The sequence below is a fragment of the Danio rerio genome, chromosome 16 (genome assembly GCF_052040795.2).
Source record: "Danio rerio strain M-AB ecotype USA chromosome 16, GRCz13ab, whole genome shotgun sequence".
In the NCBI taxonomy this organism is placed as follows: Eukaryota; Metazoa; Chordata; class Actinopteri; order Cypriniformes; family Danionidae; genus Danio; species Danio rerio.
The window spans coordinates 45050001-45070283 of record NC_141036.1 but is presented as its reverse complement, the minus strand read 5'-3'; the positions used below and the strand labels follow the sequence as shown (position 1 = coordinate 45070283).

At 35.3% G+C, this 20283-nt stretch overlaps 1 protein-coding gene across 3 annotated transcripts in view; it reads left to right on the top strand.

Moving 5' to 3' along the window:
- Positions 1–20086, top strand: part of stt3b (STT3 oligosaccharyltransferase complex catalytic subunit B) — a 98560-nt gene extending 78474 nt beyond the window's left edge. For all 3 annotated transcript variants that reach the window (NM_001328161.2, XM_087285200.1, XM_088651214.1), the window contains 8 exon segments: positions 3153–3307; positions 6349–6560; positions 8126–8313; positions 8398–8569; positions 10687–10860; positions 11940–12053; positions 15342–15548; positions 18431–20086. In NM_001328161.2, coding sequence (NP_001315090.1) covers positions 3153–3307; positions 6349–6560; positions 8126–8313; positions 8398–8569; positions 10687–10860; positions 11940–12053; positions 15342–15548; positions 18431–18511 — 1303 coding nt within the window. In that variant the 3' untranslated portion in view covers positions 18512–20086.
- Positions 20087–20283: the final 197 nt, after the last annotated feature.

Sequence of the window (20283 nt, the reverse complement as noted above, 5' to 3'; positions counted from 1 at the left end):
TATGCATTTATTTAATTGAAGCCTCTGTTTGAAAAGAATTTATTAATTTAAATTGATTGGAATGATTCTGTAGGTGAGTAAATCATGCATAAAATATAGTAAACAAATATCAAACAATACAGTAGAGCAAAGAAAATAGTAAAATAATTAAAAAAATGTAAAAACTGGAGTTTTAAAGGAGTCCAGCAGTATTCAGGTGCAGAAATTAAATTATCAAATGTAAAAAAAAAAATGAAATTATTGTATAAATAATTCAAGAAAATAATAAAAAAAATTCAATAAAAAATAAACACTCACCCCATTATGGTTAAACTCCACAAATACTTTTACATTCTACACTGTGGCTTCTGGACTATAATAATCCTGCAATATATGAAGTGTATACTCAGCATTTGCATATCCTGCGATTTGTACATCTTTCACATGCTCGCATTGCAGTGTAGAAGCTGAAGCAATCTATTGTGCAGCCCAAGCCTACATCACAACCTCGATTATGTTGTCAGCCCTGCAGGTCCACCACCGCTACTTGCTGCAGTAAACCCATATGCTGTTTGCTTCCGGCGGCGGCTTGTTCTTTGCCCTCAGTGAAAAGTCTCCCATCATAAATTCATAAATGTGGAACTCCCTCAATGCAGCAGCTCTGCAGGGAGAGCCAGAGTCTTGCTGTGCGCAGTCAGCCATCTGAACTGCAGTCCGCACAGATAGCGAAGGGCAGGTCATCAGATAATGATCACAACACTGATAGTGGCCAAAACTGAGTGCAGTAACGCAGGGAAATTGATGAGCAGAGACTCCACAACAAACGACCCCCTGTTCTGCTCCCAGTTTAGCGCATACTGTGAGCTTTTCGCTTGTCCGAATTCTTGACATTGTTTCACTTATTAGGTTTCATTTTTTTTATTTATTTTTTTTATAAGGCAAACTTTTGTCCTTGGGGAGTGGAGGGAAACTTTTTGTTTGCCGCTGGAGATGCTCCTCAGTGATCTAAAAGAGGCTTTTTTTCTTCAAAGTGTTGCTTTGATATGGATTTTGTGGACGCTTTGCTTTTGAAACCGACTCAATTCAGTGGAGCTCCTTTCTCAGACAGTTTAAATGGGTTTTAAGGGAAATACCAAATCGGAAGGAAAACCTTTGTTTAAGGGTGTGTAAAATGTCACCTTAATTGTTGTTTTGAAGGTGTTTGTTGCACATTAATGAAGTCTCCACTGGTTCATTTTAGAGGTGGGCAAAGTGACCAAAATTATGTATGATACAGTAGCTTTATTTCATCTTAACAAAATAGATATTGGGAATTCAACGACTTTACGTTTTTGGAATTCGAGTTGTTATCAAAGGCGAGTGAACATTGACCAGTGGCTGGTGATGTCGTTGTATAACACATAAAAGATGCAAATGTTTTGCAACATGCTACAATTTACAGTTTACACATGCTGTTTGACAGCTCATAACACACTGCAAAAACAATGCAGCATTACCAATGACTAATCTTAGTGCAAAACAAATGCATTGTCAATACTTTTATTTTGTTAATATTGCAAAGTCAGCAACCAGGCAAATTTAACTGCTAAATTAATGCAGTCAACAAGTTGATCATGGCTCATACTACTAATAAATGTAATAACAGATATTTTAGTGCAGAAGTAATGCATACATCGTCAGCACACAGATATGTGTGAAGTTATTTATAATATACATATTTATTTATAATATATATATAATCTCCATGCGTTATGTTGCCGTTTAATGTCGGACTCATTTAAAGTAGCATCACTGCGCAAAAAAAAACATTATGGATGCATGCTACAACACCATCTGTACGATGTTATCGTACTCCTTATAATGCAAAGAGCTTTGTGGTAAGGGACGTTTACATTTACCATTCACTGACAGTCGGACAGGTTTATCCAATTCATCAAACTCCATCTTTTAACTCCATCTTCTCTAAAGCTGGCGTATCAGCGTGCTGCTACACTGAAAACATACGATTTGATTCGCATCTTCTGGTTTGTTCTCATGATATAGCACTGATATGCGCTGACACTGGGATTTAAATGATTTGAAGCTAATCTATTTGTTGATGGTGTACTATGTGCTTAAAGCATCCGCTCAATGTCATTAGCTAATTTTTGGTGAATACAAAATATATATATTCTCACACACACACACACACACACACACACACACACACATTTTTTTGCATATGTATATAATGCATACATATTGCATATAAATATGCAATAAAATGACCTATTTCAATAAATACAGTTACTTAAATGGTTTTTAAATGTGTAGTTAATCCAGAAAATCAAAAGTTCTTATAAAAAACCTTAAATACTGAATGAAGATTCTATTTTTTTATTATATATTATTCTATATAAAATTTTTGCGTATATTTTCTTAAATTTTCTGTTTGTGTTTTTGAAAAGTAATAATTTACAGATTAATTTACAGTCATTTTTTGGGGATTTAGTTGTGTGTTAGCTTATCACTATAAATAAAAATCAGGTTTTGATTTCATCCCTCCAATTGATGATTTGTTCCCATAATAAAACAACACACTTTCTTAATTTATTTTTTTTTTTTATCAGTTTAACACTGTAGTCCCAGAATACATTTCTTATAGGACAGGCACTATGACCCAGCACATGAGGCTTCCTCTGGCTAAATTAAGGATTATACTGTACAAAATAAGTATTAATTGAGTATGTACTGAGCTCTTTATCAAGCTCTTTATGATTAGTGTCTGTCAATAAGCCAATCCTTGTTTCATATTTTCTGACATGTCTCACAAGACTAAGCCTTCTGGCATAATTTTAGGTCATTTGTGTAGTTTACTTTAATTTTAAAGTGACCAGACAGGCCCTAGTTCGTTCAAACTGAATGAAAAAACTAGTTGATTGAGTCTTTCAGGTTAGACTGTGCAACATAGAACAGTAATTGGCAGCAATTACTTTTTGTTTTTTAAAGCAGCTCATTAAAGGATGTGAAATTTCACAGAAATCTAGCAGCATTCAGCCAATCAGATGGGGACTTTAAAGCTGATTAGCTTAATGACTTCTTCTGCACTTTGAGAGTTTAAAGTGAGTTATATTTGTAGCTTTTTTTTTTACATGGTAAGCTAAGAAAGCCCTCTCTCTCTCTGTTATTCTCAGATATGCAAAGATCCACATCCCTATCATCGCCTCAGTGTCTGAGCACCAGCCCACAACCTGGGTTTCTTTCTTCTTTGACCTGCACATCCTGGTCTGCACCTTCCCAGCAGGCCTCTGGTTCTGCATCAAGAACATCAACGATGAGCGAGTCTTCGGTGAGCATTTCTAACAGCCTTGCAATTCAGCTCACGTTCATCTGTCTAACATTTTTCACAAAATGCCAGCTTTTGTTTCTGCCTTTAAGTTTTTATTGCTAGAAACGCTGAAATATGATGATAATTCTGAGTTTTAGATTAGATTAAATTCTTAATTTATGTATTTTGCCATGTTGAAGTTAAATGATTTTATGGAGGGGATTTTGGGTATCTCTTAACACTTTATAATTCAGAAAATACTGCAAATACATTATTCACATTATTAGCTTAATTCAGTATGAACATTATTTACATTATTAGCTTAATTCAGTATGAGGGGTGGAAATAATTTTGAGAGAACAGCCTTGAAATATGACTTGTAATCAATCTACAAATGCAAATTGATAAGGTGTGATAAAAGAAACACTTTAGAGTAAATTTTAGATGAGGCCTTGATGTTGGAAAAATCTAAAATTGCGATATTTTATTTTTGTACGATTATTCACCCAATGGCCACTTTATTAGGTACACTTGTCCAACTGATCATTAACGCAAATTCGGCAGTAATGCAATGATTTTTGCCATGTAGACATGGTCAAGGTGTTCATTTGCTGTTCAAACAGAGCTTCAGAATGGGGAAGAAAAGTGATTTAAGTGACTTTGAACATGGCATGGTTGTTGGTGCCAGACGGGCTGGTCTTAGAGCGCACTCGCACTATGTACAGTTGCCTTGAACCGGGCCGAAGCATGCTTGTCCCCCCTCCTGTCACCCCTGATGGCCTGCTCTTGCATTGCATTCGCGCCTGAGCACGCTTGCGTTATAGATAATGCACTAGTTCTTTAAGAAGCACTTTCGCTCAGCACAGCGGAGATTTCTTTAGTTATATTGTTTTAGCCGTTTGATATGCAGTGACACAATCAAATATTTTGGCGAATAGATCAGCCACTTTTGACGCTCATAAACAATCATAAAGTCCTCGTGCTGCAGGTATTAGGAGGTTTGCTGAAGGTGCATCCGTCATGCAGTTAGAGGTTTTCGTCTTTAATAATCTACGACAGTTTGTGTTTATTGAACAGTAAGAATGATTAATAAACACATGAAAAAGTCCCTGAAGTCACGCCTCATCTTCAGTTTCGGGCTCAGGCTCGCTTTGCACTCACACTACAAGCATACCATGCCAAAGCCCAACTAATAGGTGCTCTGGCACACCTCTTCCAACCCGGCCAGGGCTGGCCAAGTGAAGTGTTGCTGAGCCCGATTCAGATCCAAGAAACGGGCCTGGGCCGGTTTGAATACCATAATGTGAGTACGCCCTAAGTATTTCAGAAACTGCAAATCTACTGGAATTTTCCATGCACAACCATCTCTAGGGTTTACAGAGAAGGGTCAGAAGATGGTAGGCTCAATTTGGAATCAACAACATGAAAGCATGGATCTATCCCGCCTTGTATCAACAGTTCAGGCTGATGGTGGTGTAATGGTGTGGGGGATATTTTCTTTGGGGCCATTAGTACCTATTGAGCATCATGTCAACACCACAGCCTACCCGAGTATTGTTGCTAACCATGTCCATCACTTTATGACCACAGTGTACCCATCTTCTGATGGCTACTTCCAGCAGGATAACGCACCATGTCATAAAATGCTAATAATCTCAGACTGGTTTCTTGAACATTGACAATGAGTTCACTGTACTCAAATGGCCTCCACAGTCACCAGATCTGCTATGATGCTATCATGTCAATATGGACCAAATCTCTGAGGAATATTTCCAGTACCTTGTTGAATCTATGCCATGCAGGATTAAAGCAGTTCAGAAGGTAAAAGGGGGCCCAACCTTGTACTAGTAAGGTGTACCTAATAAAGTGGCAGCTGAGTGTATCTATCTTTAATTCCAGCAAATGATTAAATAGCACTTATTGGATATTAATATTTTGTTCACACTTTATTTTAAGGTTCAGTTGTGACTCCTAGCAAACCATTATGACTTTTCCGTCAATAAACTCATTATTAATAGTTGAGGTAGTTTGGGTATAGTGTAGGATTAGTAATGTAGAATATGTAGTACATAAGTTTTAAAAGCCAATATCGCAATAACATGCATCCTAATAAGTAACTGCTAACTACCGTAGTTAATAGTGATAATTACTCCAAAGTGTTACTGAATGTATTCATTTTGATTGGTTGGGATGATTGTGTTGGGCAGTGAATCATTCATAAACTGTTATAAACTAAAAGCATAAATTAGTGCAACAAAGCCAAGATAAAAGTGAAATAAACTGTGCATGCTTTATGGTTTTGTATATGTAAATGTAAAGATTAAGCTGCAAAGTCAACTCAACATTGCATATCTATTGCAATGTGACCTTTGCGGATGCACACATTGCAATATTAATGCTGAAGTGATATATTGTGCAGCACTATTTAGATGTTTTCTAAAAATACATTTAATGAAAACCAAAAATATTGAAAATGAAAGCTCATGAAGAGTTTTTGCTTGCTGATTTTTGCCTTAAATGTTTTTGTTCCTCAATTCTCTAAAAAAGCTCAATATTAGACCTCCAGAAGTACAACTTAAGCTCATTCCCTCTCTCTCTCTCTCTCTCTCTCTCTCTCTCTCTCTCTCTCTCTCTCTCTCTCTCTCTCTCTCTCTCTCTCTCTCTCTCTCTCTCTCTCTTCTCTCTCTCTCTGCAGACTTTATTATGATCAATTTTAAGCTGTAGTGTTTGTATCCTCTTTGTACCTCTTCGATTTTGATGTCTGCATCGAGCATTTTCATTTATGGAGAAACTTGAGAACAGGATGCACTGAAATAGTTTCAGTCCCCTGAAGAGTTTGTTTTATTATTATTAATTTTTTTTAATGGCTGTCATGACGGTCCTGATGCCTTTTGAGCAGAACAAACAAGGGAACGTGAACAGACGACATGTCGCGGCATGTTTAAAGGCTTGTTTCTGTGCTGTTGAGATTCTCTCTGGAGTCATTATTCAGTGCAGGGTTATAAACACTAGGTAGCAGTTAATTATCTGCAGGAATAATAGTTTTCTCTGTCGCCCTCTAGTGGCTCTGTATGCCATCAGCGCAGTCTACTTTGCGGGAGTGATGGTGCGTCTGATGCTGACACTCACTCCAGTGGTTTGCATGCTCTCGGCCATCGCCTTCTCCAGCGTCTTCGAGCACTACCTAGGGGACGATTTGAAGCGTGAAAACCCACCGGCTGAGGACAGCAGTGATGAGGATGACAAGAGGAATCAGGGCAACCTCTATGATAAGGTCAGTGAAGGTTCAGAGGTCAGGCTCAGTGGGAAAAAAGTTTGAAGCTTTACTATACAATTAGATCTGCATTTAAATATAAAAATAATTTCAATAAGTAAATTTAAAAAAAATGTGCATTTATACTTTTTGATAAGGTGATATATTTAAGAACAATATATTATAATAATTTATAATATGATCTTATTTGATCTTTTAATATTTAAATCTATAATTTAAAACAAAATATTACAACTTAATGTTTTAATAAAGCTTTATAGATTAAAATGAAATTCTGTTGGCAAGTTTCTGTGTTTTTATTAGCTATTTTAGATTGTTTGTTGGGTATAACAACAATTTGGTATGGTTAAAGATCTTAATTAGGGATGCTACAATTATAGATTTTGGTGGTACGATTATAGTGTGAGGATTAATCATGGTTAAAAACTAATAGTTTAGTAAATCACATGAAAACTCTTTAAATTGAAAGTGTTATTTGTTGCTGCACAGTAATGCCGAGTTCAGACTACATGAAATCAACAGGTTTTGAGAAATCACTGACAAATACCTGAAATTACAGGCAAATCGATGCTCGATTACACGAGTAAAAGTCGCACAGTATAAACTATCATAGACACGATCTGAGAGAATCGCAGATGAGTCACAGACAACCTTGAGATTTGGCATGTTAATGTGCTGAATATATAATAAATAGCTGAAACCCCCTGTCTCCAATCCATCTTGCAGTGTAAACACAGCACTGACAAAACGCTACCCCAGATAGTCATGCTATATGAAAACATCTGTGACATGACTTTAAAAATCTGAACTCGGCATAACCAAATATTACAGAACAAAATAATAATGATAAAAAAACAAACAGTATTTAATTTCTCTCCTTAGACTTAAGAATACGTAAAAAAAAAGGTTTTGACATTTAATCAAGTATTACTTTTACACTGAAAATAAATGACAGAACAATGAATAAATGAAAATATATAGAAAATTGTCTATTTGTCTAATGTAAATCTACTGTAACTATTTAAGTTACATGTAAATATTTCTATTTTAAAGAGTACAAATGTAGTCAAAGGCTGCTGAACCTCTAAAAAAGCACTTTTGATTAACTAGATTACAAAATTATTTGGTCTTTTTATTTTGAAAAAGTCAATGTTTTAATACCGCTAAAATGTTCTGTTAAACTGTTCCTAAGGTATATGTAAGGTTTTTATGTATTTTTATGTGTTGTAAATAAATCTGTGTTTTTGAAACCAATGAAGAGAGCAGTGGTCAATGATTTATTTTAACTCTTTAGTCTGACATGTTTGCTGCTCCAAAATATTATAAATGTTTCTTAAAATAAAAGAAATTGTCTTTTATAGGGAAAACAGTTTTTGTTCTGTTCCCAGACATTTAAAAAGAACTAATTTTAGAGCAGTAATCGCAATACCGTGAACCCGTGCTATTTTATCGAAGATTATCATACCTTCAGAACCTTATACCCGCCCATGCCTACATGTTTGCTTGCATACAAACTTACATATGTTTATTTTGATTCTAACTGGTGTGTCTGTGTGCTTTTGCAGGCCGGTAAAGTCCGAAAGCATGTGTCTGAGCAGGACCGTCCAGAAGAGGGTTTGGGCCCGAACATCAGAAGCATCGTGACCATGTTAATGCTGATGCTCTTGATGATGTTCGCGGTGCACTGCACATGGGTCACCAGCAACGCCTACTCCAGTCCCAGTGTCGTGCTGGCATCATACAACCATGACGGGTAACCACACAGTCATGTTAGCCCGTTTTCTATTTTAAAAGCAGAAAAACTTGAGTTATTGATTTTATTCTACTTTACCTTCAGATCACGGAACATTCTGGATGATTTCCGTGAAGCGTATTACTGGCTCAGGCAGAATACAGATGAGCACGCTCGAGTGATGTCCTGGTGGGACTATGGTTATCAGATCGCAGGCATGGCCAACCGCACCACACTGGTGGACAACAACACGTGGAATAACAGCCACATAGCACTGGTGAGGAAAACCAACTATTTTAATGCTCATTTAAAGGAGACATGACATATGAAAGTGACTTTTCCAGATTTGAGTGCTATAATTGGGTATGTGGTGCATCTACCAACTAGGCATGGGATGATGACCTGTTTCAAGGTTTACCGCGGTTTAGAAAAGTCAAGATTTTAAAACCACTAAACTTTTGTGGTTTACCGTTCCCATCATATATGTAATTGAGTTTTTTAAAACATGCTTTTTTACTATTTTATTTTATTTATTTATTTTCTTTTATATCTCCTGCAGAAAATTACCCTCCGCATTAAAATCTGGTCTGCCCACAATTCAGCAAAAAATAAAAAACACCTGAACAGAACTTGCTTTATATCCAATGAAAAAAAATTGTCCCCCCCGGACATTTAATAAGAACATATTTTAAAGATATAATCACAGTTGTGTGAATTCATTATATTTTTATCTAAGGTTATCATACCGTCAGAATCTTATACTGTCCTATGGCTTCTGCCAACCCAGAAAATGTGAAAAAAGACAATTCAGTAGTTTTGTATACGGTGCCTTTAAAATTCTTTAAAACAATTACATTATTTGTCATACAGCCATGATTTTCTATAGACACATTTATATAGGGTAATTAGGTAATTTATTGTACAGGATGGGCTATTTATATGGATACACCTTAATAAACTTATTGGGAATATTACATGAAAAACAATGGTGTGCTTGGTTTTAAACGTAACTTTATTCTTTTATGAATTATTTAAAAGCCCCCTCACATATACTAAAGTGCCACAAACAAGATGTTAATATCACCAACCATTCCCATTTTATTAAGGTGTATCCAAATAAATGGCCCACCCTGTATAATGATGATTTGTTCTGTAGACTATTAAAATAAAAAGCTTAAAGGGGCTAAAAACTTTGTCCCAAAAATGTTTTTTCAAAATTAAAAACTGCTTTTTTGGGAAATATTTAAGAAAGAAAAAAAAATTTCAATTGTGTGTGTGTGTGTGTGTGTGTATTATATTATATTATATTATATTATATTATATTATATTATATTATATTATATTATATTATATTATATTATATTATATTATATATATCTTCATTAGTCCCCATAGATACTCTACCGGTTTGGGATAAGTTTTTATTTTATTTTATTTTTTTTAAGAAAATGATTCTGTTCATCAAGAACAATCTTTTATTAAATGTATTTTTAAAATATATTTATTAGCGTTTTAAATAACTGCTTTCTTATATGTATGAAATGAAATTATTAGTCCTTGCTTTTATTACTATTATCATTAATAATAATAATAATAATTATTATTATTATTATTATTATTATTATTATTAAAATTAGAGTTATTTCTGAAGGATCATGTGACTGAAGACTTTTTTTTCAGTCAGAGATTTATTTATTTTTTCTCGGTGCTTGAGATTTGCTAATTTTGTGGTTTCAGAATAGTATGTAAACTCTGCCCTCTTCTAAAGATCAATAGGTCATTAGCATTTAAAGGCACATGCACAAAAACATGATAAAAGGGGCGTTTCATAACAGGTAAACGTAAATACTGTAGTACTGGGCAAAGATTAATTGCAATTAATCACATTAAAAATAAGTTTTTGACAATGTGTGTGTGTGTTGATATGTATTATGTATGTGATACAGACACATTCATAGAAGCAAAATTCTTTAAAAAAAAAAACGAATTACATAGATATTTCAATATAATTTGTATCATGTACATATATATATTGTCTAAATATAAATAAACATGATCTCAAATGTATGCATGCATGTGTGTATTTATATATACATAATAAATATACACAGTACACATGCTAGAATTGTCAAACAAACTGATGAGTGGGATGCGATTTAATTTTTGCCAGCACTAATAAAAACACAATGGGGCTGATTTTGACTATGATATTAAGTGATATTTTGCTAATCTGAGCTGAAATTTCAAACTTATGAACAGCCATGATATGTCTCCTTTAAAAATAAACTGACTTCTGAAGATGAGCTGATTTGTGTTGGTATCAGTGCTTTGTCTCAGTAGCGGCATCTTGAGGACACTGGGAGATCTGCATTAATGCTGTGTTGTGTTCTGCAGGTGGGAAAAGCAATGTCCTCCAACGAGAGTGCAGCCTATGAAATTATGAAGTCGCTGGATGTGGATTATGTTCTGATCATCTTTGGAGGAGTGATAGGATATTCGGGAGATGATATCAACAAGTTTTTGTGGATGGTGCGCATTGCTGAAGGAGAGCACCCTAAAGACATTCGGGTCAGTGTCAGTCTTTCTTGTTTTATATCCAGTGTGCTGTATTTTTGTTATCATTAAAATTTAGGGTGAAGATGAAGAATAGGTTTCTCTTAATATGCATTTAGAATTTTTTAAACTAAATTTTTAAATATCTGGTTTTAACATGAGTGTTACTAAGAAACACCCATACACTCTCATTCAGACGCTACGACTAATTTTGTTTATCCGATTCACCTATGGCGCATGTGTTTGGACTGTGGGAGAAACTGAAGCACCCAGAGAAAACCTACGCCAACACGGGGAGAACATGCAAACTCCACACACAAATGCCAACTGACCCAGCTGGTACTCAAACCAGCAACCTTCTTGCTGTTAAGCGACAGTGCTAAACACTGTGCCACATCTTTAACATTATATTAATTAACTATTTTCTTATTACATGTTAAGTTTTCAAGTAAAGTAAAAGGCAAACACAAACGATTGCTATATCTCGCTACATGTCAACCATTTTCCCCAACCCTTCTTGAAAATATAAATTCTCATTCTCAACATAAGTGTCAGTTTTTCCAATACCAGAGTTTCTTCAATTATCTCAAGCCACTGCTTGCTTTTTAACTTATAGCCTTTAAGCCAGTCCCTTGTTATAGTCTTTTTGCACACCACAAGATGAATCTTACACATTTAATTCTTTTTAAATCTAGTTTTAGTTTGTTATAATTTATTTTTAACTACCCATCTATAATATTATCAAACTTAAAGAAGGGATGAATTCAGCTTGCTTAAAATGGAAACAGAAATACAGTGTTTTGTCTTATTTAAATATGCATTTAATATTTTTTCAAGTGAAAGTAATTAATTTCTCAGACAGGGGCTTTTTACTTTAGCGTTCAGTTCGACTGTCATATCAGCTCTCTCTCTCTTAGAGCACATTATATCTGGAAATTAATCCTCTTTAACGCAGCGTCACTACAGCACTTAATGCAGAGCTTTATGTAACATTCACTGTCTTCTTCAGTAAAACTCATCACCAGTACTGTTGCTGAAGCCTGCTCTTTGGCAGTTTGTTGAATCATGTGTGTTTTGTTTTCCCTGTTTTGTAGGAAAGTGATTACTTTACACCGCAGGGAGAGTTTCGGGTTGATAAAGCTGGATCTCCCACCCTGCTCAACTGCCTGATGTACAAGATGTCCTACTACCGCTTTGGGGAAATGCAAGTGAGTGCTCTGCCCTTTCATTCATCACATAACAGACTGCTAGTTATGTAATGACCAGGGATGTCACTTTACACAAATATCCCAAGAAAGATCTTTATTTAAATAAACAATTAACCAATAAATCAGTGTTAAAGGAGCAGTTTACTCAAAAAAGAAAACTACCTCATAATTTACTCACTCTCAAGCCATCCTCTGTGGATATGAATTTTTTTTTTTGTAGCTTTTTATTTTATCCTGGCTCTTTCATGCCGTGTCAGTTAATGACTTGTTTTTAAGTAGGGCTGAACGATATTGAAAAAAAAAACGACATTGTGTTTTTTTTATTTTTCTGCGATACACTGCGATGTTGTGAATCTTTTTATCAGCTGACTTGAATGGAGCTAATGGGAGAAAAAATAAATCATTATTTTAGAGTAATTGGAAGCGTTTTGTAGAGTATTTGCTGAAACTAATAAACCAATTTCAAGCAATGTTAAATACTGTAGAGCGAAGATACAAATAAACAGTCCTTTATATTTTTTGGGGGGGATTTTAGCAGTATTCAGGTACACAAACTGTATAGTCACATGTAAAATGGTATATACGCAAATATATATATATATATATATATATATATATATATATATATATATATATATATATATATATATATATATATATATATATATATATATTTTTTTTTTTTTTTTTTTTTATTTTTTTTTTTTATTTTTTTTTAGTTGCAAACATAGGTTATAATACCCAAATGCTTGAACTGGCTTAAAATGTTAACATGGGCCTTAAAGGGCACCTAGGTTGAATCTTTTTTAGATTTAAGATGAGTCTTTTGCGTCTCCAGAATGTGTCTGTAAAGTTTCAGCTCAAAACACCCATCGGATTTTTTATTATACCTTTTTTAAGATTCAATCTTATACCGTTTTCACCAGGTGGTGGTTTTGTTTTACTGCGCTTTTAAGGCTAGTCTGCCCACCGTTTCTAAGTGCCTTTCTGCGTGCCCTAATCTCCTCCCTCGGCTGCGTCTGACAACAGACAGACATAAAGGAAGCAGATGTCACGTTGCGTTTGTGAGAAACACTACAGAACTTTACCAATGAGTATTTGTATGTGACTCATCGTAGCAACTCTACAACAATGTCGTTAGAAAGTTCATGCACACACACAGATATACATACACAGCACAGACACACACACGCACACACAGAGAGACAGATAGCGCGTGCGTTTAGCTTTGCACTCTTTTTGCACGCAATTGTGACAGGATACAGGTTAATCTTCAATGCTGTATGGATATCTGTTATGTTAAATGTACAAAATAAGCCTAATTTAATGTCCACAAAGTGGGATTGAATCGTTTTCTTTTATAATTGTTCTGACACGCGGCAGTGCTGATGAAGTAAAGCTGAAGTAAATCGCTGTAATTCATTACACATGTGCACTGTTTTAAAACATTTTAAACTTGTAAAACTCACTCTTGATCAGATTTGATGATGACTGATGACCCTAGTAAACTGAACAGACTTTTTATTCCCGATTACTTTGCGTGTTATGTCTTGTTGATATGATTAAACATGTGACTACCGGGACATGTTAATATGCAGCTGTCAATCAATTCGGTCTCAAAACCGCTTCAATTGGTCCACTGTTTTTGTTGTTAAATTAAAAAAACAAAAAAGGAATGGGTGTGTGTTTATCACCCCAATATGACTGTATATACACTATACCTACATGCATGTCTGTTCAAACAGCTTGAAGAGTAGATTTTTCACCTTTAAGAAAGAATGCAATTGCTAAAAAAATGTATACATTGTGGAGTCACTCCAAAATGAAACCTTAAATCACGTTTTTCAAATGTGGCTAGTGGTCAACTATAACCCTGACTCTACACTGCAAATCCTGTGACACACATTGGATTATTGATGCTGAAACAGTATATTATGCAGTCCTATTTTAAAGCTTCCATAAGTGCATGAACTTTCATCAAACTAACCTATTGACCACAAGTTTGTTAACGTCTGTCTTAAGTGGATTGAAATGTTTTTGTATGACATATTTTTAGCTTTTAAATTAAAATCTCAAATCTGACTTCTGGCTCACTGCATATGATGCATGTTGCCAAATGCATTCGTAGTGGAAGATCCAGGAAGAATCACTTAACGCACGCTTAGTTTATCGCAGAAGATGGTAACAAGCTAAGAAAACTTGTTGGCTTGGCGTTACTGTATAACATTATACAGTACATCACTCTAACAATGTCACATTTTGTCTTCCCATCTTACATCATGCATCATATGCTGGATTATTTATTCAGTAAATGTGTTTCCATTGTTGGATGACTATTTTTGGGTCATTTTTAAAATTCTTAACCAAAGTCCATCAACAAAGTGGTTTGGTATTTTGACTGGAGATGCACTAATTGATCGGCCAGAGACTGGAATCTGACTATTTTCATCTGGCCAGTTTCTGCCGGTCTGGTTTGTTGGTCGCTGCAAATCCAGCGTCACCATTCGCACTCACAGCAGAGCACACAACGTCATCTGCGCTGAACTTTTTCCAGTGTGTGAAACTGAAAGTGGCACTATAACTGCGATTAGCAGGCACAACCATAATGAAAACGCTTGCCAAAATAAACTTTATTATAACTGTGAAATGACCTCGGCTTAAATACACAGTTCAGACAAACATTAGGTTGTGGTTTTCTGAAGACATGTGACCAGAGTTGTTTAACGCAGCCTGTGAGGAACTCCTGATGGAGAAGTTTTGCACTGACAACCCCTGTCTGAGCAGGCTTTCTACTCGTTTTGATCAACAGAAAGACTGATTTATGCGATCAGTTAAATGTTTAAAATGTAATTTGTAGTCATTAAATGTTTCTCTTTCACGCTTTTTAAATAAATGTTTTATTTTTTGCTGTGTGATCTACAGAATTGGTCAGAAATTTCAATTGCATGTCTAGTTATTACCTCCTGAATTGTCTTGTCTGCACTCACAAAGTGTCTCACACCTCCAAAACCCACCGTGCATTTATTACGTTTGGTCTTTCTCCATCTTCTAAGGCGCTAAGGCCCACAGTAGCTTCTTTTCTTACCAAATTTTATTTTTCTTTTCGATATTTGATGCCAGTTTATCAGGAAGTGACGATTTTGTTCTCTGACTCACTGTATGGAAACATTATTTGCGAATGTTTTGTGTGATATTCTAGTTTTGTGCACAAGTTTAATTTGCATATTTAGATGGAATCATAGCTATTAACTATATTAATGAAACTAATGGCGATTGTCGTCTCCGCAGCTGGACTTCCGCACACCTCCTGGATTTGACCGGACGAGAAATGCGGAGATCGGCAATAAGGATATCCGTCTGAAGCACCTGGAAGAGGCCTTCACCTCGGAGCACTGGCTGGTGCGCATCTACAGGGTGAAGAAGCAGGAGAACCGGCAGACTCTGGACCACAAGCTCCGCAACATCGCAGCCAAGCAGAAGTACACCTCAAAAAAGGTTCTTGCACCAGACTCACTTGCTAAAACTGCACTTGTGATCATTAGAGTGCTTTACTTTAAATATGCCTTTGTTTGTGGTTTTTAAAAATTGGCTTCAAGGTTAAGATTAATGTCACAAAATAGTTTGTTTAATAGCACAAAATTGAAGACTTCTTTTTTTTGGTCTTACTTTTTTACCTTACCTGAACTAATATGTTTAGACATCAAAATATAAATACAATGTACTTAATGTATTGCAGAACACTTCTGGTGCTCTTGAGGTGGGACATAAGGTGGTTAAAGGTGTCCAGCAAATTTAATTATAAATAAAATTACAGAAATGAACATACAGGTATATAATCAAGTGTAAATACTATTTAAAAACATGTATTTACACAAGTACATTGCAATGAATTATACATTTCAGTGTTCTGAAAACTTTACTAATATGTACATATTGAATTAAGTGGGCCCCCCCCTTTTTTAATGTTTTTAAAAATATATATATATTTAAAGAGATAGTTCACAAAGGAATTCTCTCATTAACTCACTCCTTCCAAACCTGCTTCACTTTTTTTTAAACACAAAGAAATACTGTCCCTATAGTAAATAAAATGAATAAATTATTCCATTTCTATTGTAATACTTTACAATAAGGTTGTATTAGTCAATATTAGTCAAATTAGATTTAAAAAAACATTAGTAAATGCTAAGCTGTGATTAATAAATACAATATTGTTCACACTTGGTTCATGTTAGTATAAATACCTTAACATTTAACTTATAAAACCTTATCGTAAACTTTTTTTTGTTTTTTACTTTTTACCAGTTTATTTCTTTCATATATTAAACACTGTAAAACACCTACTGTGCGTTCACACCGGAACCCAAAAAATCACCGGAAGAGCCGGTGGCGATACACAGTGAAGAGTGGCTCGTCTTCACTGGTGTGGGTGTCGAGGAAAGTTGAGATCAAGTCAACTTTATAGTAATCGGCAATAATGCAGTTCAGCTGCGAGCAATCCAAATATAGAAGTCCACCGCTTGAGAGGAGTCCAGAGAACACGGTCACTGTGAACTTTGGTTCCGACCACAGTTGTTCCCAAGTATTTGGTTATTGCAGTTGCCTAATTTCCAATCATTTCCAATGGTTTCTTACAGTGATTTACACTAAAAAGGCGAGTACTGGCGAGTTACTGATGCACATTAATATTATATATTGTATATTTTTTTCTTAAAGTGTGAATCTCGCTCTAACCATAATACAATACAAAACAGTATTACTGCTTCAGAATATTTCAGACATATGAGTACATATTGGATAAAGCCTCACAACAAGCAACAACTTGATCTTCCATAGTTAAGTTTGATAAAGTGTGCAGCATTTTCATGCTGTAAATACTAGATCAATGTAGCGAATTTTGATGCTCTCGCCAGCAGAGCTGTGAAGGCAGACAGCGATGTCCGCAGAGCAGTGAGAGCGAACTTTGACACTCTCACCACCTTCGGAGTGAATGCAGTCAAACACTTAATTAAATTGCACTTATTTAGATTCATCACAAATTTATAACCATTTCAAGCTAATAAAATGAGTAATTTTGAATATTTTGCATTTAAAATGTGTTAATTAAATTTTTTTAATGATTGTTATTATCACCACTGTTAATATGTTACTTTAAGAAAAGTAAGTTTTTGTGATTTTTTTTTTTTTTTTTTAATTTTTAATTAAAGTAGCTAAAAGACACAAATGCTAGCCTGTAATTAAAAAAGAAGTGGTTATGCAAACAAATTTCCATTTTAATTTTATATCGATGTTCATTGTAGCACTTCTGTTTCCTATGGTTTAGATAAGACCTGGGCATTTTGTGGCCCGCTGGACTTCTTTGATCGACACGTGTGATGTATTTATTTAATCTAAATTCAACCGCGAACTTGCAATACACAGGTCTGATATTGAGAGTCAACAAAACTGGACTTTCACTTACAGTATAGCGTATTTTGCACGCTCAGTTTTGTTATTTCAAATGAAGACGCGCGGGTTCAGCACGCAAATAGGAAAGGATTCACATGCGGTATGTCACGCTCACATTTTCCAGGCACAGCGAGTTGAAGAAAAAATTCTAAACATTTTAGAGTTCTGCAAGCGAACCACAAGTCATCTGACAAAAACCAACCAGAATTCTCTCACTAAACATAATGAATGAAAATAAAAATGTGAAATAATAAATAAATAAATAAAAATAACTGAGGTGGAGCAATCAAACAAACAACCTGTGGCATTTAAATCAAATTGTGATGCTGGTTTTATGAATATTTATTGAATAGTTTCAAAGAATGTTTTTTTATTTATTTATTTTTTATTCTTTTGAAAACTCTATCCGCTTGTTAAGTGTGACGTCACGTGAAGCGGCTTCCGGGTCCAAGCGCTCTATTCAACTGAATGGAGAGACTCGTGAAATGGTAATAATTAACGTTTACAAATCGATTTAATACATTCGAAAATCATGATGGCAGTATATATGTCCATGCCTAATATCCGATGGCCAGAAAGGGATTAATTTTTTATAAATTGTAAAATTTTTGGTATTTGTTATACAGCAAGCCCAAAGATTGTCTTGTACACTATGACTTTATGTAAAATTAACTTTAATGTGTGATAGGAATAAAACGTGATCATAAACGAATGATTTCTCCGCTCAAATGAATGGCAGCTTGGACCCGGAAACAGTATTACATACGTCACAAACACGTCACCACTTAACAAGCGGATTGGTCTGGCCCTCTAAAACTGCCCCAGAGTCTAAAGTGGCCCCTTGGAAAAATGAATTGCACATCCATGGTGTAGATACTTGCATTTTAAAATGACTTTATAACTTTTTTTTTTCTTCCGTTGGTTCACAGACAGCCAAGAGGAAGCGGGGGCACATCAAAAACAAGCTGGCTCTGAAAAAAGGCAAGAAACTGAACAAGAAGTCTGTTTAGCTGTTGAATGCGAATGTTGAGAACGGAAAACGAGGAAAACAAAAGACAAGGACCGATGCAACTAGTAAGTAATCCACCAATCAAAAAGAAGAACAAGCAAACATGTTGTCTGGCTCCGCCCACCTGCCGACGTTTGATTGGAGGCTTTTGATCCTGCGATTGCCATGACGACACTGAGGTTCATGACTGGGTTGAGGAGGAGGATCTGCACCGCGGTTTTAATCTGACAACTCTGGACTTTGTTTTTCTTCTTGTGTTTATTTTGTTTGTTTTGCTTTTGTACTTGAATGTTCTGGTGAAGCGAGAGCTCTAAAAACGGCAGGCACTATTTTGTGGTACAGTTTAATAATAGTATCCAACCGAATGCTAAAACAACAAACACATGAATTTCATTGAGCTCAGTGAACCTTGGAGCACCAAAGAGATTTAGTTTTGTTTTTAGTTTTCTTTTTTTTTTTGTCGGAGCCTGTGATAAATTGTTACCTTTTTGATTCAAACACAATTACAAATAAAAGATGCGAGGAGCCGTCTACATTTGGACAGCCCCTTTCAATGCTCTCTTGGTTTTAAATGTTACCTAACAAACCCGTTTCTCATGACACAATGCAGTGAGTCTCTCTGGCTCTCAAGTTGTGAGGGTTTTTTTGTTCTCCTATAAGACAGTCATTGCAAAGGACTCGATTGTTAGTCATGTTTAACTATTGTGGTCATTTTCAATATAAATAATTTAGTTCTTTACATCTTTTGCTTTTTTTTCTATTGGTTGTAAGATTTTATGCAATAATTCTAAATGAAGAAGAATCCGCTTTTATTTCCTTTTTTGCTCCTGTGTTTGGTCCAGAGGGGGCGCTGTGGCATCTCCTGCGCACATTAGTCGAAGAACAGATGGTTTGTTTTTGTTTTTCTCGGGCCAATTTGACATTGAATCCCCCCCCCCCCCCCCCCCCCCCCCATATTCTTAAACGACTGTCTGCCAGGACAAAGAGTGAATTGAATTAGTTGTAGGTTTATAAAATGCTGCATTACTAGCCTGAATGCACTTTGTCTTAGTTCACCTTAATGTGGATCCACTACTGAGTAGCATGCAGGTGGAGAGTGCGTATTTTTAGTGTGAATATTCAACCTTTTGTTTTATGTTGAAAAGGGCGCTTCCTGTAACATCTGATGGGTTTTTCTGTTCTCGGTTCATCTGACATTTTCTTTCTTTGTTTGATTTTTCCTTTTTGTCTGATTTTCTGCCTTTCTGGATATCCACCTTTTGTGTTTTTTTTGTAAAGTAATTCAAAGAAAAATCTGATCAGTTTTTCCGTCTCTTCTCCATAACATATCTATATTAATTTTCATGGAGGGCTCTGAATCTTACGGGAAGGTATTTATTAACATGAATAAATCTGTTCAGAAGAGGAAGCTTTTCATCTGGAAATGCAAAAACTGTCTTTTTTTTTCCAAGTGAAAATTTATTCCATAAATTGTAAAATAAAAACTTTAAAAACAAAAAAAAAACGTGAGAGAAAGGCAAAGATGCTGTTTGTGAGAATGAGTTGATGCCATTTGTGATTAAAAGACTCAATGACAGACTCGGCCTTATCAATGTTTGCACACATCTTTCATCCCCCTTTTTGTGTTTTTAATGCGAGTAGTAAAAAGATTGTGCCTAAGCTGTGCTGCTGTATTGGTGTTATTCTGCAGGTGTCCTCCAGGTGGCGCCCTCAGTACAGCACGCAGGGCCTTTCACTTTTTTGCATGATGCATTCCAACTTTGTTTACTGGAT